Source organism: Meriones unguiculatus, chromosome 7, assembly GCF_030254825.1.
Source record: "Meriones unguiculatus strain TT.TT164.6M chromosome 7, Bangor_MerUng_6.1, whole genome shotgun sequence".
NCBI lineage: Eukaryota > Metazoa > Chordata > Mammalia > Rodentia > Muridae > Meriones > Meriones unguiculatus.
Window position 1 is genome coordinate 839,492 of NC_083355.1, and position 21,227 is coordinate 860,718.

Genomic DNA, 21,227 nt, shown 5'->3' on the forward strand with positions numbered 1-21,227 from the left:
ATATTTGCAATATTGTTACTTGTAATTACTAAGATCATAACTTAAACTCCTCAGTACTGAAACTATTCCTAAACTGAATTGATTGATCAGAACATTTATTTCGTATTCAGGTTCAAAGAAAAAAGAAATTTTTCATCAGACAAGAAAAATGGTTTTCAAATCTAGAATTCTGCTATAAGTTAGGATACGACATGAAAAGCTAAGGGCAGAATTTTCATATTTGGGCTCAATCCCCAAATGATCTTGTCTGAAAGGCTACTATCTCAATCTTACAGAAGTCTGTCTGATTATCAACTAATTATTTCATCCCCTGTGCTCGATTTCTCTTGTTCTATAAAGATGCTTACAAACCAAAGGCATTTGTCTGCCTGTGATAATCTATTGTCTTTGCTTATACCTGTCACTTATACACAGCATGCCTGAATCTACCAACTTTATGAAAATACGATTTATATTTCTTCCTGAAATAAGAAATAAGAGTAGCCATTGTGCTGGAGCTACTATTTTCATAAGAAATCTTTTCTAGCTTAAAGAAGAGAGAAAATGAAACCCTTTATTTGCAAAATAGATTTAATAAACCAACATTTCCTTATAACACATTTAGAAAGATTAGTCATATCTGGACTTGAGAAAAAGTATTCAGGTTGAATTAATTTAAAAAGTGAATTAAATTGGAAAAATAATGTCTTGAAAAATAGAGAATCCTTTTGACACATACCCCAAATTGAAGAAGCCTGACTTCTCTTATTAATTCACTATAAGACCATAGAAGGTTATCAGAGGCACCAAAAATTCTCATCTTTCATCACAAATACAAGAACAAAGGTATAGTATGCATAGTGGTCAGTGGTTGCTGACTTCATACATTATCATAAAAGTTAAAGCAAGTTAAGGAGCAAAGAAAGAAAAGTAGAAGGAAGACACAAATGAAGAAAATAATTTGAGATATTGCCCTAACTTACTATCCACTAAGAATTTTTGAGGCATTATCCCAACCAATGGTCACAATAATTTGATAAACTAGATACTGTTGAGGCTGCTGAGGTATAAGAACAAAAAACTCATAAACTGTTTCTAAAGATTATAAGAAGAGCACAAGAAATGTACTCTCTTATTAGGCATCAGTCAATAGAAAAAGTTACACAGAGTCAGACCAATTACTGTAATATTAAAAATAGTCTCAAAACATCCATGGATTTTTACTATTGGGTTCATATAGAATGAAAACTCTTAGAAGTAATCCTAATAACTTGGTTTGTGTGTGTAAAACAAATATTAAGTTCAATTATGCATTAATTCCACACACTCTTATGTAACATGTTCTAGAACCCTAGGAATACATATTTAAAGATTTGTATTGATATTGAAGTCTTTTCTGTACTCCATGTTCATTTTATCATTATTAACAATATCCAAAATATAAAACTTACTAAGTGCCCATCAATAAAAATAAGGTACGTATGCCAAATAAAATACAATACAGCTTAAATAAAAGAAAGTCTTGTAATAGCGTATATAGAACAACAGGACATTATTCTAATTAAAAGAGGCTAAGCACTAAATACACAATCTCTTCTTTTTCAATCTTATTATGATAAAGAAAATTATGTATGATGAAATGTGGGACTGTGGCACCAAATAGCAATTTTATTTTGACTTTTTTAACTTCTCTGCCATTTTCTAATGTATTTGCGCCACTTTGCATCCTGACAGCTAAGTGGAGGGCGGCCTTTTCTCCATATACCTGCAGCACTTGTTGTCATTCGATAAATCAATAAAAGGCCTAAAACAACAAAAGGACCAGAAAAATAAAACAAAAGTAGACAGACGAGATGGCACAAAGCTACAACATTTCTGCACACCAAGGGAAATATTTAGAGTGAGAAAACAGTCTATGGATAGGAAGAAAATATTTGGCACTAAATATCCCACAATGGAGTTGATATTTAAAATATTTAAGGAACTCAACTCAATAGCAAAAAACTCCAGTTTTAAAATGGACAAAATGGGTGGTTGCCTGGCCAGCTCGGTCGGTAGAGCATGAGACTGTTAAAATGGGCAAAATATATGCACATATACATATAAAAGGAGATATGGGCAACCAATGCAGTCATATATTATTATTCAACATCTCTAATAATAATAAAATATGAATTAAAAATCATGTTTTTTAGGGTTGATGCCTAAAGAAATTTTCCCCTCCCATGTTTGCATGTTTATTGTGTAGATGTTTGGGTCTTGCATAGCACCTATGTTGATGAGAATTATGGTTGTAGAGCCTCTGACATCTCTAGAAGAAATTATCTCACAGCAAACCCACTGTTCCTATATGGCTCTTACAACCTTTCTGCTCCCTTTTCCACAATAATTTCTGAGCTTTAGGTATAGGAGTAGAGTTACAGTTCTATCCAATATGGCTGAGTTCCACAACTTTGCATTTTAGTTGGATATGGTTTCTTGTAATACTCTTTGTCTGTTGCAGAGAGGAAATTTCTTTTTATGTATTTATTAATTACAGTTTATTTATTTACTTTGTATTCTAGCTGTGGCCTCCTCCTCATCCTTCTTGATGAGGGTAATAACTACACTTATCTGTGGGTGTAGGGATAAATATTTAGAATGTAGTTTGTGATTGTGCTGGTTTAGAAAATTGGAAGTTATGTGTTCTCCTCCAAGATCCATGATTTTTCTAGCCCTAGGTGGCGAGCTGGCTAGATTTCCAGTATCAGGCATGATTTTTATTTTGCTGAACAGAACTTGAGTGCAATTAGAGAGCTCCCACCAAGCTCCCACTCCATCATTGCACCATTAGATTTATTATGCCATGGTGGTCATCACTATGATTCATAGGTTTCATCGATGGATAGGATGATTACTTGTTTTTCTTCATTGGAAAGACAACTAAGGAATGGCAACGTGGACAAAATAGTCTTCCCAAGGAAATACCCCCTCATTAGTCATTCAATACCAAGAAGTCATCCCTGAGATCATATGCATACAAGTAACATTATGCAGACTGAGCAAGTTGTATTCAGTATTTAGAAATATATAAATATATATGTAACAATAATTAAAGAAAAAGAAGAATGAATTTGAGAGAGAGCAAGAGGAGTCAAACAGGAGTTGGAGGGAGGAAAGGGAAGGTGGAAACATAATTATTATAATTTCAAAATTTTAAGTTATATTTAAAGTGAACTTTAAGAAACAAAATTCCTTATGGTGATGATTATGAAAAGATGAATAAAAAGTACAAAAATATTTAATTTAAATTTCGCACTTGGTCGTAACACAAGATAAATGAATTAAGCAAATGTTCAAGGACATTCAGATAGAAAAAGTAAATCATGAATTCAGATTCTCTATGTCTGATTTAGAGGTCCTTAAATAAATTCAATGGTAAAGATGGAAAATTACACCATATATTTTCCTTAAAGATATAAAACTGAGGATCATTCCCTTTCTTCAAGTCACTCTGGCATTTTCTCAGACAGTTAGGAATAGCGCTTCCTCAAGATCCAGCTATACCACTCCTAGGCATATATCCAAAAGATATTCAAATATACAACAAGGGCATTTGCTTAACCATGTTTGTAACAGTTTTATTTGTAATAGCCAGAAGCTGGAAACAGCACAGATGCTCCTCAACTGAGGAAGGGATACAGAGATTGTGTTACATTTACAGAATGGAATATTACTCAGCAATAAGAAACAAGGAAATCATGAAATTTTCAGGCAAATGGTGGGAACTGGAAAAGATCATCCTGACTGAAGTATCCCAGAAGCAGAAAAAAACAGGGTATATACACTCACTCAAAAGTGGATATTAGACATATAATATAGGATAAACCTACTAAACTCTGTACGCTGGCTAAAATGCTCAAGCACCATTCAGAAAGGCAAAGAGGATGGACATCAGAAGAGGGAGAAAACAGGGAACAGGACAGGAGCCTACCACAGAAGGCCTCTGAAAGGCTCTGCCCTGCAGGGTATCGAGGCAGATGCTGAGACTTACAGCCAAACTTTGGGCAGAGTGCAAGGAATCATATGAAAAAAGTGGGAGATAGTAAGACCTGGAGAGGACAGGAGCTCTACAAAGAGAATAACAGAACCAAAAAATCTGGGCACAGGGGTCTTTTCTGATACTCCAACCAAGGACCATTCATGGAAATAACCTAGAACCCCTGCACAGAGGTAGCCCCTGGCAGTTCAGTGTCCAAGTCGGTTCCATAGTAATGGGAACAGACAGTCTCTGACATGAACTGACGGGCCTGCTCTTTGATCACTTCTCCCTGAGGGTGTAACAGCCTTACGAGGCCACAGAGGAAGACAATACAGCCACTCCTCATGAGACCTGATAAACTAGGATCAGAAAGAAGGAGAGGAAGACCTCCCCTAACAGTGGACTTGGGGAGAAGCATGGGTGGAGAAGAAGGAGGGAAGGTGGGATTGGGATAGGAGGAGGGAGGGAGCTACAGGGGGGATACAATTAACTGTATATAACTGTGAATAAACTGTAATTAATAAAAAAATAAAAATAAAAAACCTAAGTAAGAATCATAAACAATTTCTTGAAAAGAAATTTACTCTACACCAATTATAAAGATTAGATGGAGAAACAGATCCTTAAAGGAGAATGGGAAAGTGATAAGAAACTCAGGAAAATGTAAAATTATGGAATTAAGCTATAAAGCCTTTCATGGGGTAAACAGATCATAGCACTATATGCAGAAGAAAATGTGAATTTAAATAAAAGACTGAATTGTGCTTAATTCATTAAGCGAAGAGTAATGACTTTGGCCAAGATAGTTTAAATAACAGTAAAGACAAATGAGTTTGTGTATAAGTGGAAAATAGAAAAGCAGAAACAATTTTGAACTGATAGAATTTTAAAGGAATGAGAAAGTGAAATAAACTGAGGTGCAGATTACTATCTTGATGTGGTATTACTAGGAGACACTGTCATTTATAATAAAGGATTCAGAACATTCAAACTAAAACAAGATTGACCCAAAACACAACAGCAAGGCATGGCTTTTCAATTACATCAGCATACTTCTAACTTCCTGGCTTCCCTGAAGTAAACGAAATCAAAATCCTCACAACAGAATGCATTCAAAGAGAAAATATAGTGCTCTTGAGTGTCCTTAAACACAAACACAGGGAACATCATTTTAGAATTTTAATATAAAAATGTGCTTTCATTGAGCCCCTTCTGATAAAAACAAAAAACAAAAACAAGATTCCTCAATATCTAGATGATATTAAACTTGAAGCTACTTGGAGGACACTAGGGTTTTAATCAAGAAAATTAATCAGATGATTTGTTTCCACACTTCCACTTAGAAGCTGGGAAAACATTTCTTTGTAGGAGCCTGTCTTAGGAATCACAAAAAGACACTACATAAACATTCTATTGTGACATTCAGAGGAAAATATAATCAACATTAAATATCACACACACATATACATATATATAAAATGTTCCACAATGTTTGTATCCATCCCTCCATTGAGGGATGTCTAGGTTGTTTCCAGATTCTGTCTAATACAAATAAAGCTGCAATGGACATAGTTGAGCAAATGTCCTTGTTGAATGGTAGGGCATCTTTTGGGTATATGCCCAGGAGTGGTATAGCTGGATTTTGAGTTAGTGGTATTCCCAATTTTCTTAGAAAGTGCCAAATTGACAAGAGATAGAAGCAGATGCTGAGACTCATAGCCAAACTTTGGACAGAGTGCAGGGAGTCTTATAAAAGAAGTGGTGATAGAAGGCCATGAAGGGGACAGGAGCTTCACAGGGAGACCAACAAAGCAAAAATATCTGAGCCCAGTGGGTCCTTAAGAGAATGCACCAACCAAGGACTATGCATGGAGAGGACCTAGACCCTGCTCAAATGTAGCTGATTGGCAGATCAGTCTCTGTGGGGGTTCCCGAGTAAGGGGAGCAGGAATTACTCTGTCATGAACTTAGTTGCCTGTTCTTTGATCACGTGCCCCTGTGGACTTGCCAGGCTACAGGGGAAGAGGATCCAAGCAGTTTTGATGCAATTTGGTAAGCTTTGAGCAGATGGCAAAGGAGGAGAACTCTCCCTATCAGTGGACTTAAGGGAAGGTGATAGAGGGGAAGAGGGAGGGAGAATAGGACTAGGAAGAAATGAGGGAGGGGGCTTCAATCAGGATATATAATGAATAAATTGTAAAAAAAAATTAAAAAGAGCAGTGATCTCACTGGCACAGTAGACAACTTCTTGAACAAAACATCAACAGCACAGGCTCTAAGATCAACAATCAATAAAATGGGACCTCATGAAACTGAAAAGCTTCTATAAAGCGAAGGATACTGTCAACAAAACAAAATTACAGCCTACAGATTGGGAAAAGATCTTCATTAACTCTACATCCTATAGAAGGCTAATATCCAGAATCAATAAAGAACTCAAGAAGTTAAACACCAACAAAGCAAAAAAATCCAGTTTTAAAATGGGATGCAGAGAATTCTCAATAGAGGAATATCTAGTGGCAGAGAAACGCTTAAAGAAATGTTCAATGTCCTTAGTCATTAAGGAAATATATTTTTAAATGGCCCTGAGATTCCACCTCACACCCATCAGAATAGCTAAGATTAAAAAAAAAAAAAAAAAAAAAAAACCCTCAAGGGATAATGCATGCTGGAGAGGATGTGGAGAGTGGAGAAAGGGGAACCCTCCTCCATTGCCGGTAGGAACGTAAACTTGTACAACCACTTTGGAAATCAATCTGGCACTTTCTCAGAAAGTTAGAAATAGTGCTACCTCAAGATCCAGCTATACCACTCCGGGCATATGTCCGAAAGATGCTTAACAATACAACAAGGACATTAGTTCAATGTTCATTGCAGCTTTATTCAGGAATCAGGAAACAATGTAGATGTCCCTCAAGGGAGAAATGGTTACAGAAATTGTGGTACCTTTACACAATGGAATACTACTCACCAATTAAAAACAAGGAAAACACGAAATTTGCAGGCAGATGGATGGAACTAGAAAAGACCATCCTCAGTGAGGTAACCCAGAAGCAGAAAGACACACATGGTATATACTCACTTATAAGTGGATATTAGCCATGTAATATAGGATAAACATACTAAAATCTATACCCTTAAAGAAGCTAAAGAACAAAGATGACCCTAGGGAAGAGGCCTAATCCTCATCAGAAGGACAGACAGGACAAACATTGGAAGTAAGAGAAGAAAGGGAACAGGACAAGAGCTTTCCACAGGGGTCCTCTGAAAGATTCTACCCAGCAGGGTATCAAAGCAGATTCTGAGACTCAAAGTCAAACTTTGGGCAGAGTGCAGGGAATCTTATAGAAGAAGGAGGAGATAGAAAGACCTGGAAGAGACAGAAATTCCATAAGGAGAGCAACAGAGCCCAATATCTGGGCAAAGGAGTTTTGCAGAGATTGATGAATCAACCAAGACCATTCATGGATTGGACCTAAACCCCTGCTCAGATGTAGCCCATGGGCAGTTCAGTCTCCATGTGGGTTCCCTAGTAAGGATAGCAGGGGCAGTCACTAGCATGAACTCAGTGGCCAGCTCTTTGATCACCTCTCTCTGGCTAGGTGGCCTTACTAGGCCACAAAGAAAGAGGATCCACACAGTCCTGATGAGACCTGATAGGCTAGTGTCAGATAGTAGGGGAGGAGGACCTCCCTATCAGTGAACTATGGGAGGCACATAGTGGGGGAAAAGGAAGGGAGGATGGGACAGAAAGAAGATGAGGGAGGAGGCTACAGCCATGGCACAAAGTGAATAAATTGTAATAAATAATAATAACAAAGAAAAAAATTAAAAGGAAAAGAAAAATATTTTTAAAATCAAATATCTAAAACAGGTCATATATATATATATATGTGTGTGTGTATGTATTAATATGTATGAAAATATAAAGTAATCTGGAAAAAGCACTTGAACTGCAACACATCTACATGAATATTTTTGGGAGAATGTTGAGACAGGGTCTGTCCACATAACCCTAGTTGTCCTAGAACTCCCTACATAGACTAGGCTGGCCACTAACTCACAGAGATCTACCTGCTTCTGCCTCCCAATGATGTGTGCTAGAATGGTGTGTACCACTACACCCAGTGACCTAAATGAATCCTTAATAAACAACAATAAAAGAAAGTGTTTTAATCATAGAAACTAGACTGCAACTATGTGATAAGTATCTATTTTCTAATAACTAATAACATAATGTTAAAAGTATCTTAACAGAGAACACTATTTATTTTAGTAGTTCTCTTCTAATATCTTTTCTGGAAAAAGAAGTTAGGAAAAGGAAGAAGTGTTGGACCAAAAGCAATTAATTTAAAGGGAAATTTTTGTGCAATTATGCTTATAATATTATTATTAAACTGGTGTCAATTACAGCTAGACAATAGATACATAAGAATGCCACTATGAAATATGTGATTCAAATATGAGCTATTATGTGATACCAGGAGATGACCAAACATCAGCTTGTATTACGTGCTTGCTTCTTCACTAACCAACGGTAATAAAGGAATGGCACTCAAGCTACTCTGTCTTGAGGTCAGCACCCAACTCAACTCTGAAGTTTTATAAGGTCTTTCTTATTTTTCAGCTAGATTGGTCAAGAGACAATAATCAAGAATGAGAAACCGGACAGTAACAACCTTCATCTTGCTTGGTCTGACAGATGATATTCGGCTGCAAATGCTGCTTTTTGTCTTTCTGCTCATTTCTTACATGTTGAGTTTATCTGGAAACCTAACCATCATCACCCTCACCCTGACTGACCCCCACCTTAAAACACCTATGTATATTTTCCTCAAAAATTTCTCCTTCTTAGAAATTTCACTCACAACGGCTTGTATTCCCAGATTTCTATATAGCATATTATCTGGGGACAAGTCCATTACCTATATAGCTTGTGCCAGTCAACTGTTGTTTATAGACCTCTTCGCAGTAACAGAATTTTTCCTCCTGGCTATCATGTCCTATGACCGCTATGTGGCCATCTGTAAGCCTCTTCATTATATGACCATCATGAACAGCAGAGTATGCAAGAACTTTATCTTCTTCTGCTGGACAGCAGCACTGAGCATCATTCTCCCACCAATTGGTCTAGGCTTGGGGCTAGAATTCTGTGACTCAAATATCATTGACCATTTTTGTTGTGATGCAGCTCCTCTCCTGAAAATCTCTTGTTCAGACACATGGTTGATAGAACAAATGGTGATAGTTGCTGCTGTGCTGACATTCATCATCACCTTTGTGTGTGTTGTGCTTTCCTATGCTTATATCATCAAGACCATTCTGAGATTTCCTTCTGCCAAGCAAAGAAAAAAGGCCTTTTCCACCTGCTCCTCCCACATGATTGTTGTTTCCATTACTTATGGGAGCTGCATCTTCATTTATGTCAAACCTTCATCCAAAGATGACGTAGCTATCAATAAAGGAATTTCACTTCTCATCATATCAATTTCACCAATGTTAAATCCCTTTATTTATGCACTGAGAAACAAGCAAGTGAAGCAAGCTTTCAATTACTCAATTAAAAAAATTGCATTTCTCTCAAAAATGTAAAAGAAAATTAAGAATACTAAACTTAGATAGTCAATTAATGCAAAATCTGAAGCTTTATTATAATATTTTCTGTATCATTGTTTTTTAATCTTTTTAACACTCACATGTTCTCTTTAATCTTGCATCCTATAAACATGACTTACTCTCTATTAAAACCAAATATTTTGAATATGTTTAATCAACATAAAACCAAACACACTAAATCTGATAGAAGATAAAGTAGGAAATAGTCTTGAACTCATTGGCACTGGAAAGGAATTTCTGTGCATGACACCATTAGCACAGCAACTAAAAACAACAGTTAACAAACGGCCTGTTATGAAACTGAAAAGTTTCTATGAGACTAAGGACCCCTTCATTCAGACAAAACTCAGGCTATAGAATGGGAACTGATTTCTACAAACTACCCATCCAATTGAAGGCTAATTTCTAAAATATATGAAGAACTCTAATAACTGGATATCAAGAACAAAAATAACTCAATTAGAAATGGGGTTCAGCTGGGCAGTGGTGGCATACGCCTTTAATCCCAGCACTCAGGAGGCAGAAGCAGGTGGATTTCTGTGAGTTGGAGGCCAGCCTGGTCTATGAAGGGAGATCCAGCATAGTTAAGGTTACACAGATAAAGCCTGTCTTCAAAAACAATCGATGGATAGATAGATAGATAGATAGATAGATAGATAGATAGATAGATAGATAGATGATAGATAGATAGATATTAGTTAAGTAAATAAATAAAATAAATGGGGTTCTGATCTAAAGAAAATTCTCAAAAGAGGAAACTCAACTGGCTGAGAAACACTTAAAGAATTATTCAACATCTTTAGCCATCAAGGAAGTGCAAATCAAAACTAGTATGTGGTTTCATCTTAAGCTTGTCATGATGGTTAAGATCAAAAACCAATTGACAGCTCATGATGGCAAGGGTATGAAGTAAGGGGAACACTCATCTATTGCTGATGGGAGTACTTATTTGTACCACCACTATGGAAATCAATGTGACAGTTCCTCAGGAAGATGGAAATACATCTACCTCAAGATCTAGCTATACTACTCTTGGGCATATGCCCAGAAAACTCTTTATTCAACTACAGAGACTCTTACTTAATCAAGCTTGTTGGTGTTCTATTCATAATATACAAAATTGGACACTAGGCTTTTGTCAATGGATAAATGAATAAAGACCACGTAGTGCATTTACACAATGGAATGTTACTCAGCTGTTTAAAAAATGAAATCATGGAAGTCTCAGGTAAATGGATGAAGCTAAGAAAAAATGAACCTGAGTGTGCTAACCCAGACCCAGAAAGACAAATACAGTATGTATTCATTTATAAGTGGATATAAACTGTTAAGTTATTGGTGAGCAAGATAATCTGTATAACCCCAGAGATTAGATATAAAGCAAGAAAATGGGAGGTGAGGTATTTTTTTCCTCTTCCTAGAAAGAGGAAAAAATAGATAGTTCTGGATGGATGGGAGAACTAGAACTGGAGAGTCAAACAGAGGAGAAGAGATGAGGTGGACTGAGGGAGGAAATACAGAGAGGGATAACCAAAACTAAGGGCCATTTGATGGGGTGTATGGAAACCTAATACAGAAAAAGCTTTCTAAAACATATGAGTATGTTTATTTGCCAAATGAACCCCAACTGAACATCTCCTGTCCCAAATGTAGCTTCCAATTCTGGGAATGCATTACATTTACTCAAATTGTTGGCTAAAGGGGTGCTGTAGAAACTCCCAAAACCTAGGCAATTGCCAAGGCTATTGGTTTCCTGCCATAAGTTGACGGTAAGGCTCTATTGCTGAAGAAATTGTCTACACAACTCATTGACCACAAAGAGGTAGAACTGGTACCTACCTAGAGCCGTTACTCCTAATGACTAGTGTTCATGGTACTGGAAGTTACTCTGCTTGCTACCAAAGAAGAAAGGTAAACACAACTCTGCCAAACCCGATAAACCCTTTGATTTATGATGCTCGATTTGCCTGTAAAATATGGTGGTGCCATAGCATCTGTGGATTCTCCTATCTCCACTTCCCACCTTCCATAGGAGCACTGTTATTAAAGAGTCACACTACCATAATCAGCTTCACATGGGATTAAAACTCAGGTCCTCACATTAAGCACTTTACTCTTGACATGGTGCCATCTTCTTGGCGCCATAGTTTGACTTGCAAAAATAATATTCTGGATCCATCAAGCTGCTTCATTGAGTAGAAACACTTGTATAAGCCTGGAAACCTGAATTCTCCACACTCCACATAAAAGGTAAAAGGAGAGAAACAGCTCCACAAACTGGTCCTCTGACATGCACACATCACTGTGGCACACACACCTGAATCAAGTAGACACATCGTATACACATACACAAATTGATTGATTCATTAATTAAATTTTAAAAATAAAATTAAAACATATTCTCATAGGCTGAAGCAGTAGCATCTTAAATCTATGTAATTTATTCACTGCATAGCAGTGATTATACAGAAAATGAGACCTAAGTCTTTTTATACTTGACATAACAAGAATTAAGTATAAGAAACTGGACTATGTTTTCTTTTAATTAAATTCTACATTTTCCTTGAAGTTTCTTGTAAGTGATTTTGATGCTTCAGGTCTCCAAAGACCCTCTTCCCACAAATGATTCCTTAGTTATTCTGAGCCTGGGTCACCAAGGACTCTTTTGTTTATTTGCTGTTGGCCTGGCAAGTTAATAATAAGCATCAATCTTGATATTTGAAAACCCTCTTTCTGAGCAAACAGTTCAGAACAACATCTCTTCCAAGACTACCAAACATTTCTTTGAACCCCACTTCTCAGGGATAAAAAGGTAAGAAGGTATTTTCTTACGATGGTACTGCATTGTCAATGAGAAAGCTGATCCAAATGATTAAAAACAGAAAATTTAAACCCCTAAGCATTACAAGACTACTATTTTTACACACATGACTAGAATTAATCAGTAGTATATTTAATCAGTAGTCACCAGAAATAATCATTTTCAAATCATGTGTACAAGAATCACTGTGGTTAAATAACTAAGAGAGAAAGCTGTAAACAACTGCCAGAAATGTGAGTATGATAAATTCTGTACTTTCAACTACAGATTATTTTATGACACTGGGTTCTTAGGAGCCTCTAGTTAAAAAGTCTTCACCGACTATATTAAAATTAAAAAATGGGAGCTAATATAAATACTTTAGGGTATAGACATTAATAAAGTTATACTAAGCAACAATGAAAACCGAAGCTATATCTCAGTGGTGCTCGCCTAACTTACGCAAATTAACAAAAAGAAAGGGCAGCAAAAACTGAATAAGTTGAGAGCTGTGGGAAATATCTACATAAAATCCTCTAGAAATTTGTGAAATTGTAGGCTTGGGAACAGGGATAGAACTGAAAACAAAGAGCACTGAAGAAAGGCTGACAGGTAAGCCACGTGCTTGTTTTAGTTTGTAACCTGTAGTAAACATTTAGTAATCGCGGCATGCTAGTTTGATTAAAAGACTCAAAATGAAATAGGGCTAGGTACGGACCCCAAGTATTTCATTTTGGACTTGTGTTCCAGGTATACTCCGTTATATTTTTATAAGAAGTAGTCATTTCTAGAGATTCAAGAAAATAGAGTTATGTTGACAAATAATAAAACACAGGATTACATAAAGGAATCAGCAGGAAAAACAAAGTCTTGAAATTACAAAGAACAGTGGCAGATAGAACGCATATGGGCCCACAAGGTAAGCGGTGAAAGACTTCTGTTAATGTGCTTAGAAATACTCACTCTACTCACACAGTCAAGAAATTGAAATATTAATTTCCTAGTATTTGATTAAATCTGCTACAAGTTTTAAATATAAATAATGAACAAAATGTGACTTGGTTTATTGACAACAGAACATGTTAACAGGGAAAAGCATTGTGGATCAGGATGCTGAAACAGTTCAAATGCTAATCAAAAACACTGCATGCTTAGTGCTTCAGCATGGAATTTGTATAAACAATAATGTTATTTTCATATTAAGATGAAACTAAGAGACAATAGAGTTGATATTTTTAAGACAAGCCTGACAGTTAAAAATTACATTTTTACATAAAGATATTGCTATTCATGTTTTCAGTGCACTCCGAAATTAAACATGAAAAGCAATTGTGATTTCATCAAATATATTTTTATATATAACTTATTGTCATACTATACAATAAACCTGATCTCAAAATATTTCTTTTTTTATGCCATGATTGGATGAGAATGTAATTTTAAACTGAAAATTAAAAGGAAGAGATGGGGTAATAATTAAGGAGTTGTTTTAAAAAATATGAATGTTCACGATTATAATACTACAGCACATTAGACCACAAGTGAACCTGAAGCTATTTGTGAGTTTTATAAATAAAAAAAAAAACTCAAGAAACACATCAACAGCCCAAAGAAAGTGCAAGATATCACTTCAGGACTCAGCCTCTGAGGAGGAACTCAGTCTCACAAAGCATTAGTAGCCAACTAAAACTGCTGGAGAAAACAAGATTCCAAAGAGCAGTTACACAAAACTAAGAAGAAGAATCAGAGAGAAGGAAGCATCCGTAGCATTCTGGAACATGCAGACAAGGCGGTTTGATTTTCTAACTCCACCCCGCAAAGATCAAACATCTGTTTGTAGGACCTAACCAGCAGTGTGTTTGTTTGCAAACAGGATGCGTAAATGCCTGGGTGCTGGGTCTCATGCTCGTTCTGTCCAGCTCTGGATTTTAAGTGCAGACTAGATAGGCAACAATTTGATTATGAGAAATCACACAGTAACAACATTCATCCTATTGGGACTGACTGATGACCCACAACTGAAACCCCTGATCTTCCTCTTTCTGTTTCTCACCTACGTGCTGAGTGTAGCTGGGAACCTCACAATTATTTCACTCACCCTTTTGGATTCACACCTAAAAACCGCTATGTACTTTTTCCTACAAAATTTCTCCTTCTTAGAAATCTCATTTACAACTGCTTGTATTCCCAGATACTTATACAATATCTCAACAGGCGACAAGATAATTACATATAACAACTGTGCCATTCAAATATTTTTCACTGATCTTTTCGGCGTGACAGAATTTTTTCTCCTGGCTACCATGTCTTATGATCGATATGTAGCCATCTGCAAGCCCTTGCATTATGTCACCATCATGAACAGCAGGATCTGTAGAAGACTTATCCTCGGTTGCTGGGCTGCTGGCTTGCTGGTGGTCCTCCCACCGCTCAGCCTGGGCCTCAAGCTGCAGTTCTGTGACTCTAATGTTATTGACCATTTTGTTTGTGACGCATCCCCCCTCCTAAAGATCTCATGCACAGAAACATGGCTCATAGAGCAGATGGTGATAGGCTGTGCGGTGCTGACATTTATCATGACCCTTGTGTGTGTGGTTCTTTCCTATGTATACATCATCAAGACCATTGTAAGATTCCCTTCTGCCCAGCAAAGGAAAAAGGCTTTTTCTACTTGTTCTTCCCACATGATGGTGGTTTCAATCACCTATGGCAGCTGCATCTTCATCTATGTGAAACCTTCAGCAAAAGACTCAGTGGCTATCAACAAGGGTGTGACAGTTCTCACCACTTCCATTGCTCCTATGCTGAACCCCTTCATCTATACCCTGAGGAACAAGCAAGTCAAACAGGCCTTCAATGACTCTGTTAAAAGAATTGTACTGTTCTTCAGGAAGTAGGAAATTTTACTACTACACAGAATCAACTTTTTATTAAAAATATATGCCATCCATAAATATATCTTTAACATTTTTGTCTTTAGCTTTCTAATTGAGAAACCTCGTCACACTTAAATGTATCAATAATTATATATTAAACACTTAATAGGAAATAGAAATATGCCTTCATGACAAAAGAAATTAAAATAAACAAGCAATGAAACAATCCCAGTGAATAAGTATGTTTATTCTCTATTCTAACTCCAACTTTCGTGAGAGTCTTGGCTCCGAGCACCATGACAAGTTCCATCTATTCCTTGGTATCCTCAGGGAGTTGGTTCAGAGACCCCCACAAGGGTGATAACTTGTTTATAGGCACACATGCCTTACATAAATGTCGCAGTATTCCCAGGCACCTTTGTACATCCTCTTGTATACTTGAAAGTTCCGAACACAGATAAATCCTGTGTAAATAACCATGTTTTAGGGAGTTATGACCACAGACCGAGCATGTTCACCACATATGCAAAGTTTTGTTCAAATGTCTCGCACCTGTAGTTGACTCCTGCATAACCTGTAGGTGTGTAGGAGCCCCTAGTACCTTATTGTTTACTCTAAACAGTGAACTAAGAAAACAGAGTGGGGTTAGAACAATAGATTTAATATTACAAATAATATTTAAATCTTGATTTAATGTTGTTAATGCTTTCAGCTTTACACTATAATCCTATTTTATGATTTGCAATGATAAATGCAAATGATGCTTTATCTTGTGTTGAATACAGATCTTTATGTCTTACTAAATTACATCTAACATAAGGAATCCTAAACTATAATTAATGAAAACTGTACATGCCTCAGAGGAATTAGTAGAAACAAAACAAAAAAAAATAGTGAAAAAGAACAAATAAATAAATAAATACATAAATACATAAATTTAAAAGGAAAATTTCAGGGCTGGAGAGATGGCTCAACAGTTAAGAGCACTGGCTGCTCTTCCAGAAGACCTAGATTTAATTCTCAGCACTAATGTGGCAGCTCAAAAACACCCATAACTCCAGGGACATGGGATATGACACCCTCTTCTGGATTCAGCAATCAGGCACAAACATGGTGTGCAGACATACACCCAGGCAAAACTCCCATACATACAAAATAACAAAAAAATGCAGTTTTTAATTATACTTACCTTATTTTCCCTCTTTTCCTTTCTTCCCTCCAGTCCATCCCGCGATATTTCCCTCCAAATCTTCCATGTTCAAGTTGTGTTTAGGCAGCCAAATTGTTGAGGTACTACGGCTACAGATTTCCTGTCATTTCTAAGAGACATAATCTCAGCGTAGACTTCTCTTCTGGCTCTTAAGATCTTTCTCTTCCCCCTTCCTCAGTGCTTCCTGAACCTTGAGTGCATTAGTTATATTATAAATGTATCACTAAATTCAACATTAGTTATTTTAAAATAGGCATTAAACACATATCCCACTTACCTTGAAATTTTAGTACAATAATAACATTTTATTGTTACAATTGATTTATGTTAAAAATAAAAGTTATTTTTTTACTTCGAAAGATCTAGTTTCCTATTTGTTTATTTTTTCATTTTATTTTATTTTTCAGTAGGGCTGCCAGTAGAAATTGTCACACAGGTTTATTCCATAATTCTTTTTTATAGGCAGAGCAAAGCACCTCAATACAATGAAGGGGTTCATCAAGAAATCAAACTTGTTTACCTCAACCACTTGTCTGTGTGATCCTCACACAAACAAAAGGAAGTGAACTTGGCAAAACACCCTGCCCATCCCTGTCTCCAGGTGAAGGCCTGGGTGAAAATATGGTTTTAGCTGAGAGCTCAATAACAAAGCAGCCTGACAAACAAGCAGTGCTCCACACATAGTTCCTGTTGTGTGGTGGAGCATCTTTTGGCTATATGCCCAGGAGTGATATAGCTGGGTCTTGAGGTAGAGCTGTTTCCAACTTTTAATTTTCTAACTTCTCAACTTTTTTTATTTTTTTAATATTAGTTTGTTTATTAACTTTGTATCCCAGCTGCATCCTTCTCCCTCATTCCCTCCAATCCCACTCTCCCTCCCTCATCTCCTCCCTACTCTTTTCCAAATCCACTAATAGGGGAGGACCTCCTCCCTTTACATCTTACCCTGGTTATTTTCTTATCTGGTATCTTCAGGACTGGCTGCAATGTCTCTGCTGTGGCCTAGCAAGGCTGCTCCTCCCTCGGGGTAAGAGGGAGGTCAAAGAGCCCACCATTGAATTCATGTCAGAAATAGTCCCTGTTCCCCTTACTAGGGTACCCACTTAGATACTGAGCTACCATTGGGCTACATCCGAGGAGAGGTTCTAGTTTATATCCATACATTGTCCTTGGTTGGAGAAGCAGTCTCATAAAAGACCCCTGTGCCCAGATATATTTGGTACTTGTGGAGCTCCTGTCCTCTCTAGGTCATATTAACTGCCCCTTCTTTCATATGATTCCCTGCACTCTGCCAAAGGTTTGGTTATAGTATCTGCTTTGATACACTGCTGGGGAAAGTTTTTCAGAGGCCTTCTGTGGTAGGCTCCTTTCTTGTTACTTGTTTTCTCCTGCTTCCAATGTCCATCCCTTTGTCTTTCTAAGGGAGGATTGATCATCTTACCCCAGGTCCTCTTTCTTGTTTATCTTCTTTAGGTGTATAGATTTCAGTATGTTTATCCTATCTTACAGGTATACATAAGTGAGTATATAGTATGTGTGTCTGTTCTGCTTCTGGGATACCTCACTCAGGATAAACTTTTAGGTCCCACAATTTGCTTGCAAATTTCATAATTTCCATCAGCTGATAAACGCCTTCAGCAAAGTGGCTGGATACAAAATTAACTCAAAAAAATCAGAAGTCCTCCTGTATACCAAAGACAAAAGGGCAGAGAAAGAAATTAGGGAAACAACACCATTCACAACAGCCACTAATAACATTAAGTACCTTGGTGTGACTCTAACCAAGCAAGTGAAAGACTGTTTGGAAGAAAAAAAAAAACCTTGAAGTCTGAAGAAATCGAAGAAGACATCAGAAGATGGAAAGATCGTCCGGGCAAGATGGCGGCGCCGGGAGGACTCTCATTCTGAGCAGCAGCAGCAGGATCAGCACAGTGACCAGCAATCAGAACTCTCGGCCATAAAACACAGTCATTGTGTTTCCCAGGTGAGAGGATACCCCACGGTGGGGGATTCGATCAGCCTTTAACTCACCCGGCTAAACCGCGAAAGAGATCCCGGTTTCACCAGACGCTTGGCTGCCGGCCGCCAGCCCCAGCCCCAGTCCAGAGCCACAAACCAGTGTCTCTGGTCAAGGTCCCAGACTGAACCGTGTACACCACACTATCAGAGACTGGAATTTTCAGTCGAGAGATAACCCCAGGGTACAGGAAACGATTGGGACTGGCCTTAGGTCACCCAGACATCCCCTGGAAAAGACTCGGGCGGGTTCCACGGGCACCCCAGGAGCCAGCCTAGAGCCAGAGCCAGGGACCCAGGTTCCGGCACAGAGCCCTGCCTGCCTGCGCGCCTGATTCGCCGCCGGAGATAGAAACGGCGGGTCTGATCTCAGAGCACTCAGCTCACCCCCAACCTGAAAAGGTCCCCAGAAAATTAACCAGCTTAGAGAGGCACTCAGGCTCCCAAAAGCCGCAAAGGCAGGCACAGGCAGTTTCTGCGCACCAGACAGCTGGCAGAGACTGAGCCGCCATCACACAGCTGTGCTCCAGGCACAGGCAATTTCTGCGACCAGCCAGCTGGCGGACACTGAGCAGTGTGCACCAGGGCAAAAAAAGACACTGGGAGTCCTTGTCTCCAGAGAATCCACGGGGAAGGAAGGAAACTGGACTGACCTAAATCACCCAATCCTTCCCTAGAAAAAGTCTAGCAGTCTAGTGGGGCCGAGGCGCCAGCACTCAGCTGTGCTCCAGACACAGGCACAAACAGTTGAGGCGCGCCTGATGTCCAACTGGGTCACAGCAGCTGATCATTAAATTTACAAGAAACCCAGAAACAGGGCAGCTGCCCTCAGGACTTCCCTGGGTGAGAGGAGAACCCTCTCGACTAACAAAGACCACAGTTACCACTCAGGTCTATATCCCTGAGGTGAGCAACTCCTGAAAAAACACCAGCCATCCAGGGACTATACCCAAAAAGCTGAGAAGACATCCTTCAGGAAAAACCAGCTTTCTGCTAAGAGGATTCTTTCCACCACAAGATCCCCAGGAACCACCAGAAAATAACCCCAAACACCTAAGATAACACAATGGGTAGAGGCCAGCGTAAAAGCTCAAGCAACAAAAGACAGAACAATATGGCATCTCCAGAACCCAGTTATCCAGGGGCAAGTAGCCCTGGACACCCCACCATAACTGAAATCCAAGAAGATGACCTAACAAGTATGCTCATGAAGATGATAACAGAGGAAACAAATAAGATTCGTAAAGACATAGAGGAAGATAAACTCAAACAGAATATTGCCATCCATAAAGAAATAGAGGAAGCTGCAGTCAAACAGTTTATGGCCTTTAGAAAGGAAATGCTTAAAACACTGAATGAAATGATAGAAACAGAGTTGAAGGAACTAAAAGAAAAACAGGAAAGTACAATCAGACAGGTGATGGAAGTAAACAAAACAACTCAAGACCTGAAGATAGAATTGGAAAAATTAAAGAAAACACAAATGGAAGAAATAATGGAAAGGAAGAATCTAGGGAAGAAAACAGGAACTACAGAGGTAAGCATAACCAACAGACTACAAGAGATGGAAGAAAGAATCTCAGGTGTAGAAGATACAATGGAAGAAATCGATGTATCTGTCAAAGAAAATGTTAAATCCGAAAAATTCCTGACACAGACCGTCCAAGAAATGCAAGACAATATGAAAAGATAAAACCTAAGAATAATAGGTATAGAGGACAAAGAAGACTCCCTTCTCCAAGGCCCAGAAAATATTTTTAACAAAATCATTGAAGAAAATTTCCCCAAGCTAAAGGAGAGGCCAATTAGAATACATGAGGCCTACAGAACACCCAACAAATTTGACCAGAAAAGAAAATCCTCCCGCCACATAATAATCAAAACAGTAAGTATACAGAACAAAGAAAAAATACTAAAAGCTGCAAGGGAAAAAGGCCAAGTAACATATAATGGCAAACCCATTAGAATCACACCTGACTTTTCAACAGAGACTATGAAAGCCAGAAGGGCCTGGACGGATATCATGCAGACCCTAAGAGAACACAGATGTCAGCCCAGGCTACTATACCCCGCAAAACTCTCAGTCCTCATAGATGGAGAAAACAAGATATTCAATGACAAAAACAAATTTCAACAATACCTACAAACAAATCCAGCATTACAGAAGACACTGGAAGGGAAAATACAACCCAAGAAAGCTAGCTACATTCAAGAAAACACAGGAAATAAATAACCTCACTTCAGTAAAACAAAAAGCAACCAAGCACACAACCTGATCACCACAGCCAACATCAAAATCAAGAGATCTAACAGCCACTGGTCATTAATCTCTCTCAACATCAATGGACTCAACTCTCCAATAAAAAGACACAGATTAACAGAATGGATACGTAAACAAAACCCAGCAATCTGTTGCATACAAGAAACACACCTAAGACACAAAGATAGACATTACCTGAGAGTAAAGGGTTGGAAGACGACTTTCCAAGCAAACGGACCCAAGAAGCAAGCAGGAGTAGCCATTCTAATATCTGATAAAATAGACTTTCAACCAAAATTAATCAAAAGAGATGGGGAAGGACACTTCATACTCATCAAGGGAAAATTCCACCAGGAAGACATCACAATCCTGAACATCTATGCCCCAAATACAAGGGCACCCACATTTGTGAAAGAAACATTAATAAAATTTAAAGCACATATAGATGC

General features: G+C 38.0%; 2 protein-coding genes across 2 annotated transcripts; both read left to right on the forward strand.

Annotated features, from left to right (window-relative positions):
- Positions 1 to 8,656: 8,656 nt before the first annotated feature.
- LOC110543294 (olfactory receptor 6C2-like) lies at positions 8,657 to 9,592 on the forward strand. Its single transcript, XM_021629659.1, has one exon. It carries the CDS (start codon positions 8,657 to 8,659, stop codon positions 9,590 to 9,592), a length of 936 nt encoding a protein of 311 aa, XP_021485334.1.
- Positions 9,593 to 14,377: 4,785 nt separating this feature from the next.
- Positions 14,378 to 15,313, forward strand: LOC110543293 (olfactory receptor 6C2-like). The gene has a single exon (XM_021629657.1). The coding sequence runs from the start codon at positions 14,378 to 14,380 to the stop codon at positions 15,311 to 15,313; it is 936 nt and encodes a 311-aa protein (XP_021485332.1).
- Positions 15,314 to 21,227: the final 5,914 nt, after the last annotated feature.